An 18,085-nucleotide genomic window follows, 5' to 3' on the forward strand; every position below is an offset into this window, starting at 1 on the left:
CACCATTGACGGAACAGCTGACCCACTGGGTTAGGTGCTTTTCAGCCTGTTGGATCCCGTCGATGGAATTAAAAATAAATACATGAATAAATATAATAAAGTGCTTAGTACTGCGACCTTCGGGGATTGGCCACGAAAGGAGGATCATTGAAATCCTCTTGAAACGAGGATCATTGAAATCAACAGAGGCTTTGGTGGACCAGAACATGGAAAGAAGGTGCATGGTGAAGACTGCTGAGACTAAGCGGAACACTTTTCACTATTATGGTACATGTTAGGCATACAGCTATATTAAGGATGTGCTATAATAATCAGGTATAGATGTAAAGATGATCAAATACATTACAAATTGTGGAATACATTAAATGAGTTCTGGATTAATCATAATATTAAATATAATTAAAAAACAGCAAAAACAAAAACAAAAAAAAACACAAGGCATAAGTAAATTAATATATGTACGGAGGGGCTACTGACGGCACGGTGTCCAAGTCACTCCAGGCTGTCAGAAATGTTTTTAGCAATGGTAGTGCAGTCACTAATGCGGCTGAGCGCATATTTATTCTTAATTGTGTTCTTCAACCATGCCGGCATATTGATTGCAGTTGGTCTTTTTAAATGTGAATTCCCTGTGTGCGAGCAGTCAAACAGATAGTGATCTCGGTCACCAGTACTGTCCCAAATACATTGGTCACTGTCTCTTAGGCAAAATTTGTGAACATAGGACATATATAGGCCATGCCCCATCCGATACTGTGTGAGGTGCGAAGAGCTGCTATTTAAATTGTGGTTGGAAATCATACAGTCTTCTGCCTCTGGTGCTTGTCTCCCAGTAATTTTACAACTGCTTCATTAGTTCACATTTGAGAGTAGTTTTCAGATATGAGTGCGGAAGGGGCACACCAATGCTACTCACGTGGGGTTCATTGGCTGCGCCTTTAGCAATCATATCCGCTACTTCATTTCCTTTAATCCCCGTATGGGCTGAAACCCATTGTAGCTGGGACCTCAGACTTGCAGGAATCAAAATTAATAATTTTTGTATGTCTCTGACAATGGGATGTCTACTGCGGCCGCCCTGGATGGCCTGCAAGCTTGACATCGAGTCTGTGTAAATTACTTTATACCTGCTATTGTTAGTAGTAAAGTCCAGAGCTGCCTTTAGGGCTGTAAGTTCTGCCTGAAACACCGAGTTACTGGGATGAAGTTTCTTAGCCCAGGAATGGATTATGTGGTCACCCTCCACTGCACACTAGGCACTGCCAGTCCCGAGTTCGCCATCAGTATATACGGCTAAGGATTGAAATGCACTTGGAGGATTACAGTTTGCTTCTATACCGAAGTCTGCAGGGTGGCAAGAAGAGTGGGCAATGTGATTCTCGTAGTCCGAGGATACATAAGTCTTACTCCAAATAGTAACGTCTTGTTTTAGTCTGACCTCTTACAACAACACTCTCGCTCTGTACTATCAAGTGCAGGGGCGGAAGCCCAGCCAATACAATTTTTGATTATAAAACTAAACGATTTCAAAGCGAGCAATGGCAACACTGTACGAAAAAAAAGAAAACATTTTATCTCCAGCACGGGAAACTAATTCTAAAGATAAGCTCATTTTAAAATTAATTTGCTATATTGCTGATGAACTGAATTTTATAGTTTGAGTACGTAGAACACGATATTTAATAAATAAAGGTAACACATAAAACGCTAAAAAAACACCCCTTTGGACGTGATTTAAAATCTGAAACCTTACAGATTTTTTTTTTTTTTTTACCGTGTTTAATTGTACATTCGAAGGATTTTTATCCGAGTAGGGTGGTTGTATCCTCTTTTCAGCACCCCCGATCTAGTTTAACTTGCTTTACAGCCCTCTGTTTAGAATTTTGCGGTTTATTTTGGTGATTGTCTTTCTTCTTAGCTGGAAATTTATTCCCGCCCTTGAATCTCCTTGTTTATTCTGAATTCGCCCTAGAAAACAGTTTTTTTTTACTTAATACTGAATTTATCTCATTTATTCTACTGGCCGAATGGTGAAACTAATCATCGCATAATTTCAATTTTTACACCCATTAAATAGATCGGAAAATAATATTTAAAATGAAGATTTTTTTTAATTTATAAAGTAATTTACGAAAATTTGGAGGTCTTTTTTACAAAAATCATGCGATGTTTGTAACTTATCGCTTAATTTTTTGTAGTGACAGATTTTTTTTTTTTTTTTTTTAATGAAGAAGTTTAAACCTTCATTCTTAGCAGGCCCATAGCTATAAGTGACATAATCCTAAACTGCAAAAGAATTTGAATTTTAACAAGCATTTAAATTGGCATCTGGCTGTTCATTATATTAGCCAATATGATAGGGATGGCCAAACTTCAAGACAATAAAAGCCTCATATTAGGGTTTAAGAAACTTAGAGAATGGCAACTGAACTTTCTAAGATTCGCATTTGTTCTGAAAATAATGAAGCAAATTTTAACGAAAGGAAACGCGGTAATTAAATCGATGAAAATTTCGCGCTTTTGGGGGGGGGTATGTGTGCGTGTGGGGGGGGAGGTTATTAATGCGGTTGAACATTAAATATAAACAAGGACTTTTATTTCGCTTGCAGTATAGTCAGGTACACAAATATACAAATTTGAAACAAAAGTACGATGCAATCGAATATTCTTTTTCTAGACAGAAAACCAAGCATTTTCCTTCCTTTATTCACACGTTTATAACTGTTAAATGGTTTTAACAGAAGCTTACTAAAACCTAAAGGAAATCGAAGGAAAATTGAAGCGTATTCGTGAGTACAGCATAAAAAGCTTTTCCTTTGAGTGAAGAATGGAGCAATAATTTTAAAATAGATCCAGTGATTTTTCTTTATTTTTAATTCATATGAACTCTTCTGCAAAGAGTAAAATATGTGAAACGGCACAACGCTACTCAAGAAAACGTTTTTGAATTCGGCAAAGTATACGAGGGCTATCTGCCGGAGGGAAAGGATGTCTTCATGAAAAACTTTCTAAGAGAAACTAACTAATATATACGTTCTTTGAAAATAGAATATTGTTTTAAAACAATCTGTCAATTTTTTTCAGGATTCTATATAAAAATAATAATTTAGTTTTTCGTATATAATTAATACAAAAACAGGAGTAATAAGATCAAAACTGAGCCCAAAATAATTGATACTAATTGAATTATCAGATAAATTTCACTTATAAGGATTTACCATTCAAATTCTTAGATCCCATGAATCTAAAAAAGAGATTTTAAATTTCCAAAACTCGAATCTTATTGCCTTCTTTTTATTCGAATTTTTCGAACTCTCAGCTAAAAAATCACCAAAAGTTTTAACTCAAAACTTATAGAAAAATCAGTTTTTGACTCACTAAGAAATGAATGCGATTGGCGAAATTTCGGTGGCACATGAATCACTAAATTTACACCGTGATGGGCCTGAGTGCCACATATCTTAGTATGGCATCCGAAGAAACCTTGTCAAAGTGCTCACTCAAGTAATCATTGCTCGCGCACTTTCTCGAAACCAACTGTCGAATCATCTTACTAATTCTGTACGTACATAACCTCCTACAAATAGTTCCTGGATGTTTCTACAAATTAAGAATATCATACAGAAGGTTTTTGACAAGAAAATTATCTACCTGTTGAATTATTAACAACGGTTGTAGAATTTTGAAATTTGAGCTGTTATTCAAATTACATTTAGAAAATGAACCTCAAGATTCAAATTATGCATTTCATTTACTAAATTTCAATCATATCATTTTAATAAACATATATGTAATTTTAAAAATGTATTCTTATATTTCTCATTAAACGCAGATTTTAAACTATTTTATTTAAAAACTTTTAATAGTAAGATTCTTATTTTTGTTTGAAGAATTCGGCAGCTCTGATATTCGAAAATGCAGAAGTTTTTCGAAATTAAAATTCAGATTCACGATTCGACTTACCTTTAGTTTTTTTCCTGTGCTAATTAAAAATTGTGCAATACCGTAATATTTCCCTGGGTACTTACGTATTAATGTCACTGCAGCTGCAGACTTGGCGGTTTTTAAATCTACACCTAAAATTTTTGCGACAAATCATAAATTAAAGCACTTTATTTAAAATCAAAGTAGTCAATCGGATTTCGGTGGAAAATGGGCCGATATAGAGTTTAACATAGATTCAAAACAGTTCCTATTTTCTTTGACCTGATGCTGTCGCCATATGAACTCTGCTAAATAGGATTCTAAATGATGTGTCGCTGTCCCCCTATGTCTCTTGTTCCTCCACTTAGCGCTGTCCCACATTCTCTCAACTGTTTGTGCATGAACTCCTGTGTCAGAATCAATAAAATTGTATTTATGATTAACTTTAGCATGTAGGAATCCTTTTTTTTTTTTTTTCTATTCTATTTCTTTGGTAACCTTTCCAACTGTCAGAATAAATTGTGCAACAATCTGCAATGCATACTTGCCAACCTATGACACTCAAAAATCAGGAGATTTTTTTAAGAAATCAGGAGATTTTTCACAATGTTAAAAAGATTTTTTAAATGATAAAAATATAGTTTTTAATAATGAATTACCTTTAAATAGTTACTACGTCTTAAATGCAAGCAAAACAAAAATACCTTAGACATAAAAAACATTTTTATTACTTTCATCGTTTAAAAAAAAAAAAAAAAAAAAGCACTTTAATCAGTTTTCATACAAATGTTATGGACAGTGGCAGATTTTGCTCTCGTTAAGAAAGAAACTTCATAATTTTGTTCATAGCAATTGCCACGTAGGCCTGCTTTCGCTAATAAAAGTTTTTCTAATATGTCATCACTAATATTAGATCTTAATTTAGTCCTCGTTTTTGCAACAACACTGAAAATCCTCTCACACTCTGCATTACTATGGGGAACTGTCAAGATGGCCAACATAATTCTAGAGAGTTCACTATATTTTAAAATTCCATCAGCACCTTTCAATTTTCCAATTAACCTCCACTGGGTGTCAATCCTAGCTGATTTTATAACTTCATCCAAGTTTTCTAATTGTAAACTGCAAAATTGCGACTGCAGTATATCAGTAGCAACATCAATATCATCATCTTTCATGACTAAACGAAGTAACACAGGAAATCTGTTCAAAAAGTACCTTATATCAAAAAAAGATGCATTTGCTAGAGCAGAAACATCAGCAACTTTAGCATGCAAAATCAATTCATCATTGACTGGAAATTTATGTAGTGTGTAATCACATACTTGACAGAAGTAATTTCTAACATGAAGATAAAACTTATTTTTGTCTTCTTCTGAAAGTTCTTCCACTACTTTTGTAGTTGCAGCTCCTATTACCAAATCTTCATCTTCCTTCTGATTTTCTGTTTCACCATAAATCACATCATATATAGAATTACAAGACAAAACACAGACTGGTTTTACAAACTTTGATAAAATGTCTTTAAACAGATCATAAATCATTGATTGCAAAACATGAATTAATGGAATTCTGCTTTGTAGAATTGTGTTCAGAACATCGAATGATGGCAAAATGAATTGTAAAAAAAAAAAGCAAAAAGCTTTGTTAAGGTCCGAAGAAAAAAACATAAATATTCGTTCTTCACAAGATAAACTTACAGTAATCGGAAAATGTTTCGTGTGTTGAGCAATTTTTTTTTTTTTTTTTTATTTTTATTTTCAGAGAAATTTGTATCAGCTTTACGCTTATATTTTGCAGTATTATTTTGAGAACTGCCAGTTGAATTGCTGAATGATGCAGAAATTACAAAAAATCAAAATTTTTCTCATTTCAGTATTATGCAGCTGTTGGAATTGTTTCAATTTTTCCTTTCTTTTAGAACTCCTTTCAAGATAATAATAAATATCAACAATGTGTTCATCCACATTTAATGGTAAAGAAGCTGCCCCTTTTTCAGCTGCTAAATTTAAGAGCTGACAGGTGCACCTCATAATCTGCAAATCTGAATTTGCCTTTCTTAAGATGCCTGCAACACCAGTCTTCAAGCCTACCATTACTGGTGCATTATCGGCACCAAGCGCTAAGCAATTATCCAGAGGGACTGCATTTTATTTTACAGTTTTAATAATTAGCTGTGCTATATTAAAGCCTGTCGAATGTCCTTCTTAAGTGGGGACAGAAAGTAAACTGCACTCAATTTCTGAAGACTCTGGATTAAAAAAAGAAACAACAATTGGATACAGTTTTGAATTGGTATTATTGCTTCCATCCGTAGAGAGACAGAATGGAGCTGTTTTAATGCAATCAATAACTGAAGATTTATTTTTCAAACCCATTTCTTTAACAATTGCACCTGTTTTGGTCCTTGCACTTGAGTATTTCTTAGCGATTTCACTATCGGGAAACATTTTTCTAAATAAAGCTACAGCGTGATCCGATGCATTCAGTGGCAGATTGTGCTCCAGTAAAAAGGCAGAGAACAGACATTCTGCATTAATCACTTTTTGCTCTTTTCTTTCCGAAGAAAAATTTAATTTTTCGTTTTTTCAAAACAACTCATGTTGTCCTTGTGTTTTTGTGCACGCACGTTTGAGAACATCTGCCCTTCCACCAAGCGAAATCGAAAAATCGCAACGACAGATGGTACACCTCGCAAATTTATTACATTTCCTTGAAGAAATAATGGAAGGAAAGTCAACTGTGTACGATTTTTGAAACGTGCACGAGTATTTCACCTTTCTCGCAGACATATCAAAAGACGATAATTTCTAAAACTATTTCCTAAAGGCATGTGTACTCACACAACTCAGGACAAGATGAACGAAATAGCGAAAGAACATCCAAAGAACGGCCAACGGCCTTGAGCTTGTTTTGTGCTCATTGGCTAATATATGCCAGATGACACGCAGTGGAGCTCGATGCCCATTGGACAACTGGAGAACGAAGTTTCTGGATACGTATGCTGTCAATCGCAAAGCAGAAATTCTCATCTGATTCGCAAGGTTTCATTTTAGATATAATCTAGAGAAAATTCAGTTGCTTTCAGACGTCCAAAATCACTTTTTTTTTTTTTTGTTCATATAACGAAGTATTAAGCCAAGTTCCATAAAAATCGTGAAAAATATTAAGAATAAGAAAAAGTCGGGAGAAATATATTGTAAATCGGGTTGGCGGGAGAGCGGTCGAAAATCGGGAGAGTTGGCAACTCTGGCAATGGTTTCAATAATTCTATTAAGAAGGGTAGAGCCAGTTCTATTAGGAACAGTGACAACAAACTAATCTTTTGTTTTTCTACATATACCACCAAACACCCACTGTTCGGGCAAGCCTCAATCACAATTATTTTTACTCTTAGTAAACAAACTTTCATCAATTTCCTCACTGCAATCTGGTCCACCTACCATCTTGTTTGGTTTATTCTCCATATCCAAGACACATAATTCACGCATGTAATTGTTCCAATCTATAACAGTTTTATCCGATAAATCAAGTTGCTTTTCACAAAATTTAATCGACGTCAACTTCTCACACCAGCAGTATATGAATCTCAAAGCTGAACAAAATGGAATTTGCTTCCTTCAAACCAGTTGTCTTTTCTAAGTCCCACTTGCTGATCATACTGTCTTAAATTACATTTCCAAAACGTACGTTTATCAAAATAAAGTTTCATATCATGCGAATTAGAACATTTTCTATTTCTTTTCTTTTTTTTTCTTTATATATATATATATATATATATAATATCTCGCTCCTAAAAAAATAAAATTGCATCTTCGTCTGTGTTTGGCAAATCCCAAAGACGCATTTTCGTAGCACTAAAAAATGGCGTCAAAAATCAGCAAACAATAAGGCAAAAAGGATCCAAAAGATAACTGCATACGAACAACAGAATTGCTCTTTATTGGAGCATCAGCGCAACATCTGTTGCAGTGGTGTTAACAAGTAAGTACCTTTCCTTGCAAGATTTAACATACGTCACAGTAATGTCAATGTATGCTGGTTCGCTTAAAAAATATTACGCAAGACACAAAGGTGAAAGTTGTAATCGGAATGAAATATCCTCCTATGTCGACTTCGTCATGAAAACGTCAATTTGGATAATGAAAACAAAATTTCCTGAGTGAAATATAACAGAGCGATGAGAAAGACAGGTTAATCAGCTACGCAAAGGAAGATTCACACTAACATTCCTGCCAAATTTTACAAGAAAAATTTTACAAGAAATACTTTTCTCATCAAACAGATACATTCTGGGGCAGATGTCTGAATACTCATTAAATAATACATACTGAATAGTTCACTCATACTAAGCATGGCACTACAAACCAATCACTGCTCGGAACTATAACTGCTTCTTCGCACTCCCAGTTGTTAAACAGTAAAAGAATTCATAAAGTACAAAAATCCATTATCAAAACAATAAGTAAAATACATTCCTTGAACCATAAAATGACTGGACAATTCTTGATTTAGGTTTATATAGATAGATACCATTTATAATGTTTGCCTAAACATAAGATGTTCCTTTCCTGTAAAATGCTTTTGAAAAAAAAATCATAGCAATCTTCACACATGCAGTCATATATGCAAACTCTTTCTATTACTTATAAACACCTCTTAAAATGCACCTTGCATTTGGACTAAAATGAGAATTAATTTGATGCTGTTCAAGTGCAAGAGTGATCTTACATAAATTATTATTTTTGTAAAATTTACTCAATATACATAATATTAGAGTAAATATATACTAGTATCAAAATCTTATAATCCTGTTTTAAATTTCAGTTCATGCAACTTAAAAAATAAACAGTAGCATTTGTTTTGTTACAACACGTAAGTAATAAGGACACACCAACAAATACAAAAAAAGTGTACATTTATTTAATCACAGTTTCAAGAGAATGAATTTTAGGCGAGTAATTAACATACCACATTTTCAACTGCATTCTGCATCTTCAAATATAGCAGCACTTTGCACAGGTGTTAGGCACATGTGGCACTAGGAACATCACCAAAACAAAAAAGAAAATGTAGCATCTATGAGCAAGTATAAGTAATTCAATGAGCAATATTTTATTCTTAAAAACTCACATTACATTCGAAGAAAACCTGAAATGTATAATTTATGACTAAAAGGAATTAATGTGAAATTCAAAATTATTTCCTAAAAGCAATATCAAAAATGTATCCAAATTGGCTTTTCATATTCTGAGATTGACAATCCATAAATATATACTAAGGACTTAAGATGAAAATTTAGATGATGTAATAAAAATACAACAATGTAAAAAATTTCATTCTTCCTCTAAAGTACTGTTTACTGCTTTTTATTTATAAAATATATAATCTTTTAAATCTAGATTAACAAAATAAATATACTGATATATTACAAAAATAGTTACAAGTCACAAAAATCCAATAAAATACAATATTTCCATAAATATACTTTCTAATCATTTTAAGCAGCTGTACAAAGATTAACTGTGCTGGCAGTTGCTCCATAAACAATTTTAAGTCTAAGGACTGAAGTAGAGAAATTTATTCTCTTGCTAAAAACAATCATTTATTAAACAAAGCTGATATTGAACTCTCCATAGTCTTTACCAAGATCCAGATAATCAGTTTTGGGCTGAAATGAGCTGAGATCAATATTTGCACTATTTTCCACACTTTCACCATCTTCTGATGCTTCTTCATCTGATGTGAGACAAAAAGCTGGGTTAATATGAACAAGTTGTCGGCTTGGTGGTCGAGGAGGAGGACCTCTGGCAAGGGCTTTAGGAGGAACAGGAGGAGGTTCACATGACAGTCTTCGTAGAGGTAGTTGTGAAAATGAAGCCTCTTTAGAAACATCTCTTTCTAGGGGGAGATCTTCACCCTGGTTTGATGCTTCCAACAAATAGCCAATTCTCGAAGGAGATAGAGATTCATCCGAATGAGCCCTTAATGTCACATCTATGTCCAAATCTAATTCAAAACTATCATTAGCTGTAAGGGTTGAATCTAGATTTGATGTAGGAGATGAATTCGCCGACAATAATACTGCATCTTTATGTTCAGTGGGCCTAACACGAGGCGGAAGCCTTGGAGGAGGATGTGATAAGGCAGAAACTGTGGGTTTGGAAACAGGCCAAGCACCAGATCTTGATTTCAAATTTCCGACCACAGATGGAACAATACCAAGATTTTGAAGGAATTTTTCAGAATGTGTTTCTTCAAATTCATTGGTAGAATAACAAGCTCTTGGGAAATATTTCTCAGCCAGCTGGTTAGGAGAATATACTAATTCTGGCGACAAATTATGATCTAGACTTTGAAGAGCTGTAGATAAGCCAAAATCAGCATCAGTGCTATTAAATGGCAAAGAAGACTTCATTTCAATTTTAGTGGGAACAGGGCAATTTTCTTTACCATGAGAGCTATCCTTTGTCCCCATCTCAAACTTTGACTCGGATGTTTGATTTTTCACACACTGTAAACATGAAGAATCTCCTATTTCGAAAAAAAAAAATAAATAAATAAAAATAAATAAAAAAAAAAAAAAAGGAATATTGTGAAATACATGAAACATAAATATAAAAATGCTTTTCAAATGAACATTTTATAAAACTTTTATCTACAAGTTAAACTCAAAAGTACTGAAATGGAGTATCATCTCAAAATAAATTATAATTTAAATACACAGGTAAAAACTGAAATTAGAAAGAAACCACCAAACATCATACAATAGACAAACAAAAAAAGAAAGCAAGAAATACACCATGTTTCAAAAAGAATATACGTACTACAAAGTGTTATTTTGTCCAAACTATCGATCACTGTGCCTCGGCTATTGGAGAAGCGAATTCATAGTCTAGTTTATATTAATAGCCGCTACATGAGAGTTGTTTTCTGTTTTGCGTGGTAACCGTCACATGTTTAAAATGGCTACTCTGCAGCAGAAATCATTTTGTGTTCTCGAGTTTGACACTCTGTGACTTCTTCCTGTGGGGTTTGATTAAAGACAATGTTTATGTACCACCACACCCACAAAACTTGAAAAAGATGAAGAACCAGATCCGTACTGTCATAACATGAGTGACGACAGACATGCTTGCCCGAGTGTGGGAGGAATTTGAGTATCGATGTAATATTGTTCATGTCGCTGACAGAGGACATATTGAATATCTGTAACATCTGTAATCTGAACTTGAGAGATTCGTACATATGTGTGTAAAGTGTCATATTCGTCTGTCATACAGTTTAATAAATATATGCATTCGAAATACGTATATTATTTTTGAAACATACTGTACTTTGGTGACTTTTTACAAATATATATGTAAGATACAAAATGTAAAAGCGAACTTCTAAATTTAATTCACTATAACCTCTTTTATTTTCTATTTCATTTGGGAACTTCATCTATCTGTCCTAAAAATAGCGCAGTACGTCCAAACTGCATCATTCAAATTAATCATGCGATCTTATGTAACCCTTAATACAGATGCCTCTTGACCAATCATCAAATTGTAAACCAAAACTAAAAACTGACTCCTCTCCCTTCTTTCTATGAACAGATGCATCACTTTTGCTTGTGCTCTCCTCTTGGCTAGACGTCTTTCTGCAATAATGTGCGTGCTGCTACTTTCGCTTCTATGGCAATAATATCAAAATTGAAAATGTTCTTTAATAGGCACAAGTAGAGTGCCAAGTGAATTGTAGCCACAAATGAATTTAATCCAATTTTAATAAAATAAATAAAAGGAATTTAATCCAGCTCAATTGCTTATTCTTCAACATGGATAGACGCTCTAAGCTTCAAGTATCTACGCAACTAGTATTTCCACGCATCTACGTCTCTGTGTTTTTATTTCAGTGCGCCTAAAAGTGTTCTGTCATTACATTCTTCGGCCAGTTTTAATCATGAAGAAATCTACATGGGTTTGTTATTCTGTGTTCAAAGTGAATCGTGGGAAAATTCCTGTTTCAACGAAAATTTTAATGCAAGTTTGTGCTGCATTCATAATCAAATCTTTCATGTCTTCTCATGCAACAACAGTTTCATTACATATATATATTCTCATTATTACTTTTGACAACCAAAGTTATTTCAACTCTTATTTAGCAGTGGAGTTACAGTTCTGGCTTGACTTTCTGAAAACGAATCAAGACTCTTAAGAAACACCTATTTATAACATCTGCTGTCTGTTTGCACAAAATTTACACTTTGCATTAGATGAAACTTCAAAGAAAGTGTTCAATTTGAGCTCATTCCAGAATAATGCTTACTTAGGTCAATGGCAGTGTTCTCTAACTTTTTTTAACGTTGTAGCCTTTCGTGTGATTATTCTTCGGTTTTGATTACTCTATTTTATCCCCAAGATAGAATTTCCTTTAATGACATTTTAAAAAAATATTTTATGACTACATGATAAATTACTAATGCTGTTTTCAATCTACTAAAAAAATATATTTTTAAATAAGAATATCTCAAATGTGACAAAACTATTTTAAAAACTGTTCTGAAGTGTTTAGAAATGTAAAATTTTATAAAAAAAATGAGATACTATATTTTTAATAGAACTTCAAAAGAATTGCTCAATTATAAAATGAAAGAAGTCACCTAATACAGACAACAGCAGTAGAAAAATGGTGAGTTTCAAATCTTCAAAGCCCAGAGCAGCTTTAAAGATTTTTAGTATGGTCAGCAAATGTATGACTTCACTTTTTCATTTCTAACAGACATTTCAAACTGATAAACAAATGCTTTAATGCATAAAAGAACATCTTTAAAGTGCATTAAGTATTAGAACATTTTAATTAATAAGTTTTGAATGATGGTATCATTCAAACTAAAATATGTAAAGTACAATAAATATTAAGATAAAATAACATGCCGAACAAGTATTAATTTAGAATTCAAGCAACAAAAATCAGCATAAAAATCTGCAAATATAATGCTTATTTTTTGGTAGGAATTCTAAATTAATATAATAATTATATTTGACCTATATATTCATTACTACAGTACAAAGACGGAGATCTGGACTCGTCAGGACTTCCGCAATTCCGAATTTTTCCAGGTATTGGATCATCATTTTAAATCTAGTAAGATGACACGTAGAAATAATAAAATTAAAAATATGAAATTGTGATTTATGAAATAATGAAGCATTTATGATCAAGGGTATCAAAATTTAGAAAAACAAAAACTTCATATTTATTTGTTTACTTTATTAAGCATTTCTTTCACATTGTTTAAGTTGCTTCATTTTTGTGCTAGCATATGGTACTGCCTTGGCGTGATTTTGAAAACTTGCCCACACCAAAATGACCCATTTACTACTCATCATAAATGTTGCGTTTAAAGCTCATAATAATGTCGCTAAATCCCGTGTGTACCATATACTAGGATTAAACCAAAATTTTTTGTTCAGTTACAAAGTTCCATTGTTGAAATCCTGTAACTGCCGTGTCTAGAATTTTAACTTGTCAATCAAATTTCTTTTGCTTTCAATAACCTCTCTGCCACTTTCTTCACCAGTAGTGGTATTTTCTGGATCTAGAACCATACTACAAATTTTGCCATCCAGTAATTGATTAATGATTGAGAAGCATTGTCATCACAATGAAAATTTCTTTTATATCATCTTCATATATTACCACTTCCCCACATTTCGTTACAAAATCCATTAATTAGAAAATTTGCGAAATACAAAAACCTTCAGATTCATGCTATCACCAAAAAATCCAGCCATCGTTCACTACACATATTTGGGGTGACCAGACAAAAGCCCACTGGATGAAAATGCACGTGTCAAAAGCCCACAAAAAAGACCCCACTAGGATAATTGCTCACGCGACTAATACCCACACTGATGAAAGCGCATATTGATAAAAGCCCACACAGATAAAATCACACATTGATAAAAGCCCATATAGGTATAAGCCCATATAGGTATAAGCCCACGTTGATAAAAGCCCACACTAACAAAAACCCACACTGATATATATGCTACATTAAAATGAATATTTTTTCCCCTTTTTTCTTCAGCTGCACAAAGTAGATTAATGAATAAAGATAAAATAAAAAAAATAAATTAATAACAAATAATTGAACAATAAATTTAAGTAGAGGAACACATTTAATTTTGGGCTCTTGCTGAATTAAGAGAGTCAATCAAAATAATGTAATTATAAACATATACACGTATGTGTAACTTTGTTATTATATTTATGCGACAAATGGAAGTGCCCTCGTATAAGTCTGACATAGGTGAAAGGGAATACTGGCCACACTGATAACTTTTAATTCTACAAAATTATAAAGAGTATAAAATGCACGTAAATTTTCATCATTTCAAGGAGAAAGATAAAAGTACCGTATTCTACTATGATTAAGTAAACATTTGTGTGTGCTATCACAAATACTGTTTTCATTGTGAACTAAAAGCACGGTTTCAAATAATCTAGTTAAATTTTGACAACTTGGATTTTAGATAAATTTATTTCATTCCCACTTGAAATTTCATTTTTAATCATAATAATTATTGTTCGTAAAATTTTTCAGGAAGTCAGGAATTCAGCATCAAATTTTAAACATAATTTTTTTTTAATTTGTGTCTTAACTTTTATTTTCAAAAAACATGCAGGTAATCCGAAGTTTTATATAACAAAAATGAATATAGAAGAGTGCGACAAATTAAATTATCTATACATTCAGTCAACTATCAAAAACTAATTCTGTCTAGACTATCGGTCCTCAGTCAGGAGGAATACCCCTAAGGGGAATTTCAAAGTTTCAGACAGTAATCTAGTCAACCTTTTCTTTACCTGTTAAGTATTTAGATTTTAGTTTATGAATATAAAAAAACACTTTTGTTCAAATTTTTGGTATTTATCAACATTTTTTATACTTGTTTAATTTATAAAATGCATTAAAAATAATCCATATTAAAAAAAACGCATATGTACTTTTCAAGTTTGGGGAAGGATGGATTGAATGATCGTTTAGCAATGGTGAAAAGGGCACATAAGGGAAAAACTGTTGAGAATCACTGGTCTAGTCTGATACGCACTGATTGTACTAACCGTTACACCACGAAGGCATGCTGGAAGGAGGAAGAAAATACCTTATATACTCACCCTTTTAAAGACAACTGAAGATTAAGAGACCCAGTCGTCAAATCCCGGTGGGGAAGAATCATCATCTACCACCTTTTTTTTAGTTCAGGCGCCATGCTGGAGACGTGAAAAATGAGCATTGTGCTTGCCAGGACTCTAACCTAAACCCCTCGAATACGCATCGAGTGAGCAAACTGTTACCCCATAAAGGCATGCTGGAAGAAGGAAGAAAACACTATCCTGTTATGTATTATTTCAGCCTGTACTGTTAATTCTACTTTCCGTATCCTCACCAGAATGTAAGTAAACATGTTTAAGATGCAAATGAGTTAAGGGTATTTAAGGTGAAGCTTTTGAGATCGAAAGGGAATGCAAGAATTGGCCACGTCGACTTCTGCTGTCCGGGTTTAGCCATTTGTGGGCATTGCATTAACTGTGCCAGTAAGTTAATTGTCTGAGAAAACCTGTTAGGCTAATCTTGAATTCGTCTATTTAATTTATTACCTTGCAATGTTAAGTTTATTAGTTGTGTTGATACTTTAGCAACTCAATATTTTGTCAATTGAGTTGTTAAAATATCAATACAACAATTTAAGTATTGTTGTATGGTTGCACTGATACTTTAGCAACTCATTCGTCAATACTGAACAGCTAAAGTATTAGCACCTATACAATATTTAATAATTTAATTATAACAATGTCCTATACAACAATATTTAAATGCAAGCAGTAAGCATAAATATGCAGAATGAAGTATGCTTTGTAAATAATTTTATAGTGCTAACATAATTTTGATAGTAAACACTGATGTAAGCAGATCATGTCTGCAAACACACCCTAAAAGAACATCATATACATCAGTGTCTTTCAATTGGATTGTTCTCGCGGACCCATTAGCACGATTTTTAGGCAGACAGCTGGATATTTCAAGGACCGGCAAATATTTCTTGTGAACCGTTGGTTGTGAAACACTGATCTACATCACGCATTTATCATCTTCATCACGTCTCAATTTACTGGAGTATGTAATGTCCTGGAACATGATGCCTGTACCCATTACAATAAATAGCACCATAAAACATCCACCTGTACAACTATGTATCGCTATGTATACCATGTAATATAATGCATTTTACTTGATCTAATTTAATGCCCGGTGGCAGAACTTGCAATTTTGGCTGGAGTCACAATTTCATCATGACTCGAGAAAGCCGGAAGGTTGTTGGTTTTCTAGTCAAAGCGTAGAGCTAATGTCTACTTACTTTGGGTAAATATTAGGTGGTCTCTTCATTTCTACGTAACATAACACCATAAGCAGTGATCTATATTTTAAACACGAGGTGTACTCCTGTAAATAGTTCTCTTGAATAAAAGGTTTCAAAATTTACCCTTATTGTTACTGAACATCATATTGATTAGTGAGTTTAGTTTGGTTGGTGTATGGAGTACTGCAGGCTGAGGGGGGGATGCCTTCGTGGAAGACTTTCTAAGAGAACTGGCTCAGTTGACTAGTGAGAAGTCACCAGCGATCTTACAGAAGGTCACTGACAATTTGTATGCTTCCGTGAATGATTAGACCTTGTAACTTGTTTGTTAGCTCCACTCTTGAAGCTAACATTCAAACACAAAAATTAAATAAAATTCTACGTTTTATTGGAGTTAGTTTAATAAAAATATCTATTAATTTCAACAAAGAAAAAAAATTTGAGCATTTGTTGAGATAAGCATAACAACTTACATATATTACATTCTAAACGTGAGAAAATGTTTTTGATTCGTAGAACGTATCTCATCTAAGACTTAATCATTTATTTTCGATTCGCAAAATGTTCAAGACATTGTTCCTGTTGGGTAGAGGCGAGCGAACCTTTTTTTCTTATGTGCATGTGTATTAATTATGATGCCGCAGCTGTCTCTTCTCCCGACACATCCGTCATTCGAGCGTATGGAGATGGTGAGATGTTATTTGCTGTGTGATGGTCAGTATGATTTCCTGTGTGATCTTTTTATTCATTATTCATGTAAATAAAGTGTGTTGTCCTACGATGGCTTTGCTACTCTAAATATTGGCCTCTGAACAACAAATGGCAGTAGCTCCGTGGTTTTGTCAAGAAGAATTGGATATAACATACCAAGTCGAAACCGAAACTGTCTTAGTGGAAGCCAAAAATGGAGAAGTGGAAAGTTCCCAAATTAACTGAAGAGAACTATTTTATTTGGTCACTGAAAATTAAAGCTGCCTTATCACTGAAAAGACTTGACTTGGTAATTTCGACAGTAAAAGCAGAAAACTTAGACGAGAAAGATGAAAGATTGTGGAATGAGAAAAACGCTGATGCTGTAGCATATATAAAACTTTCACTATCGGATTAAAAGGCACTTCAGTTCTCCACAGAAGAGAATGCAAAAATTCTTTGGGAAAAAATAAAGTCAACATTTACGGGACAAGCCGAAGATCAAAAATTAGATGCTGGTAATGAGTTAAAAAATTTAGAAATGAAGTTGCATGAGTCGGCTAATGATTATATCGCAAGAGCGAGAGGAATAGAAACTAAGTGCCAATCCCACGACTAGATGTATCTTCTCGGGAACTGATGTTTTACACAGTCCGTGGACTTCGTGGAAAATTCTCTCAAATTAGGGAAATTGTAAAAACTCAGCATGAAAAAACAATTGATGAAGTACTCAGAATACTCCGTGAGGAAGAGTCTGTTCACAATTCAATGCACAGAAAACGACCTGATGGAACCAACGCAGAGGTGTTCATATCAAGAAGGAATGAAAACTATAAGCCAAGAATTTGTTACACTTGCCGACGACCTGGTCACAACGCGAAGGACTGCTATAGAAACAAGAATCCAAAAAGTGAGTTATCCAAAGGTAACAAGGAAAGAACGAAGTCACAACCTACAAGTGTGATCGTTTCATCTCGTTCTGATGAAAGAGAAAGTGATTTTGCTCTTCAACTTACGGGTGGAAAAAATGATGAATGTGATAAAATTTGGTTGCTGGA

At 33.6% G+C, this 18,085-nt stretch overlaps 1 protein-coding gene across 6 annotated transcripts in view; it reads right to left on the bottom strand.

Annotated features, from left to right (window-relative positions):
* Positions 1-8,825: 8,825 nt before the first annotated feature.
* LOC118204066 (regulator of G protein signaling loco-like) overlaps positions 8,826-18,085 on the bottom strand; it is a 161,924-nt gene continuing 152,664 nt past the window's right edge. For 3 of the 6 annotated variants that reach the window (XM_085807046.1, XM_085807048.1, XM_085807047.1), the window contains one exon: positions 8,826-10,458. In XM_085807046.1, coding sequence (XP_085663172.1) covers positions 9,533-10,458 — 926 coding nt within the window. In that variant the 3' untranslated portion in view covers positions 8,826-9,532. The remainder of the gene's footprint in view (positions 10,459-18,085) is intronic. The other 3 variants (XM_085807049.1, XM_085807051.1, XR_015038324.1) reach the window with 3 other exon arrangements.

Source organism: Stegodyphus dumicola, chromosome X1, assembly GCF_044657685.1.
Source record: "Stegodyphus dumicola isolate Sdum_Otavi_A_Nest chromosome X1, ASM4465768v1".
NCBI classification, from domain to species: Eukaryota; Metazoa; Arthropoda; class Arachnida; order Araneae; family Eresidae; genus Stegodyphus; species Stegodyphus dumicola.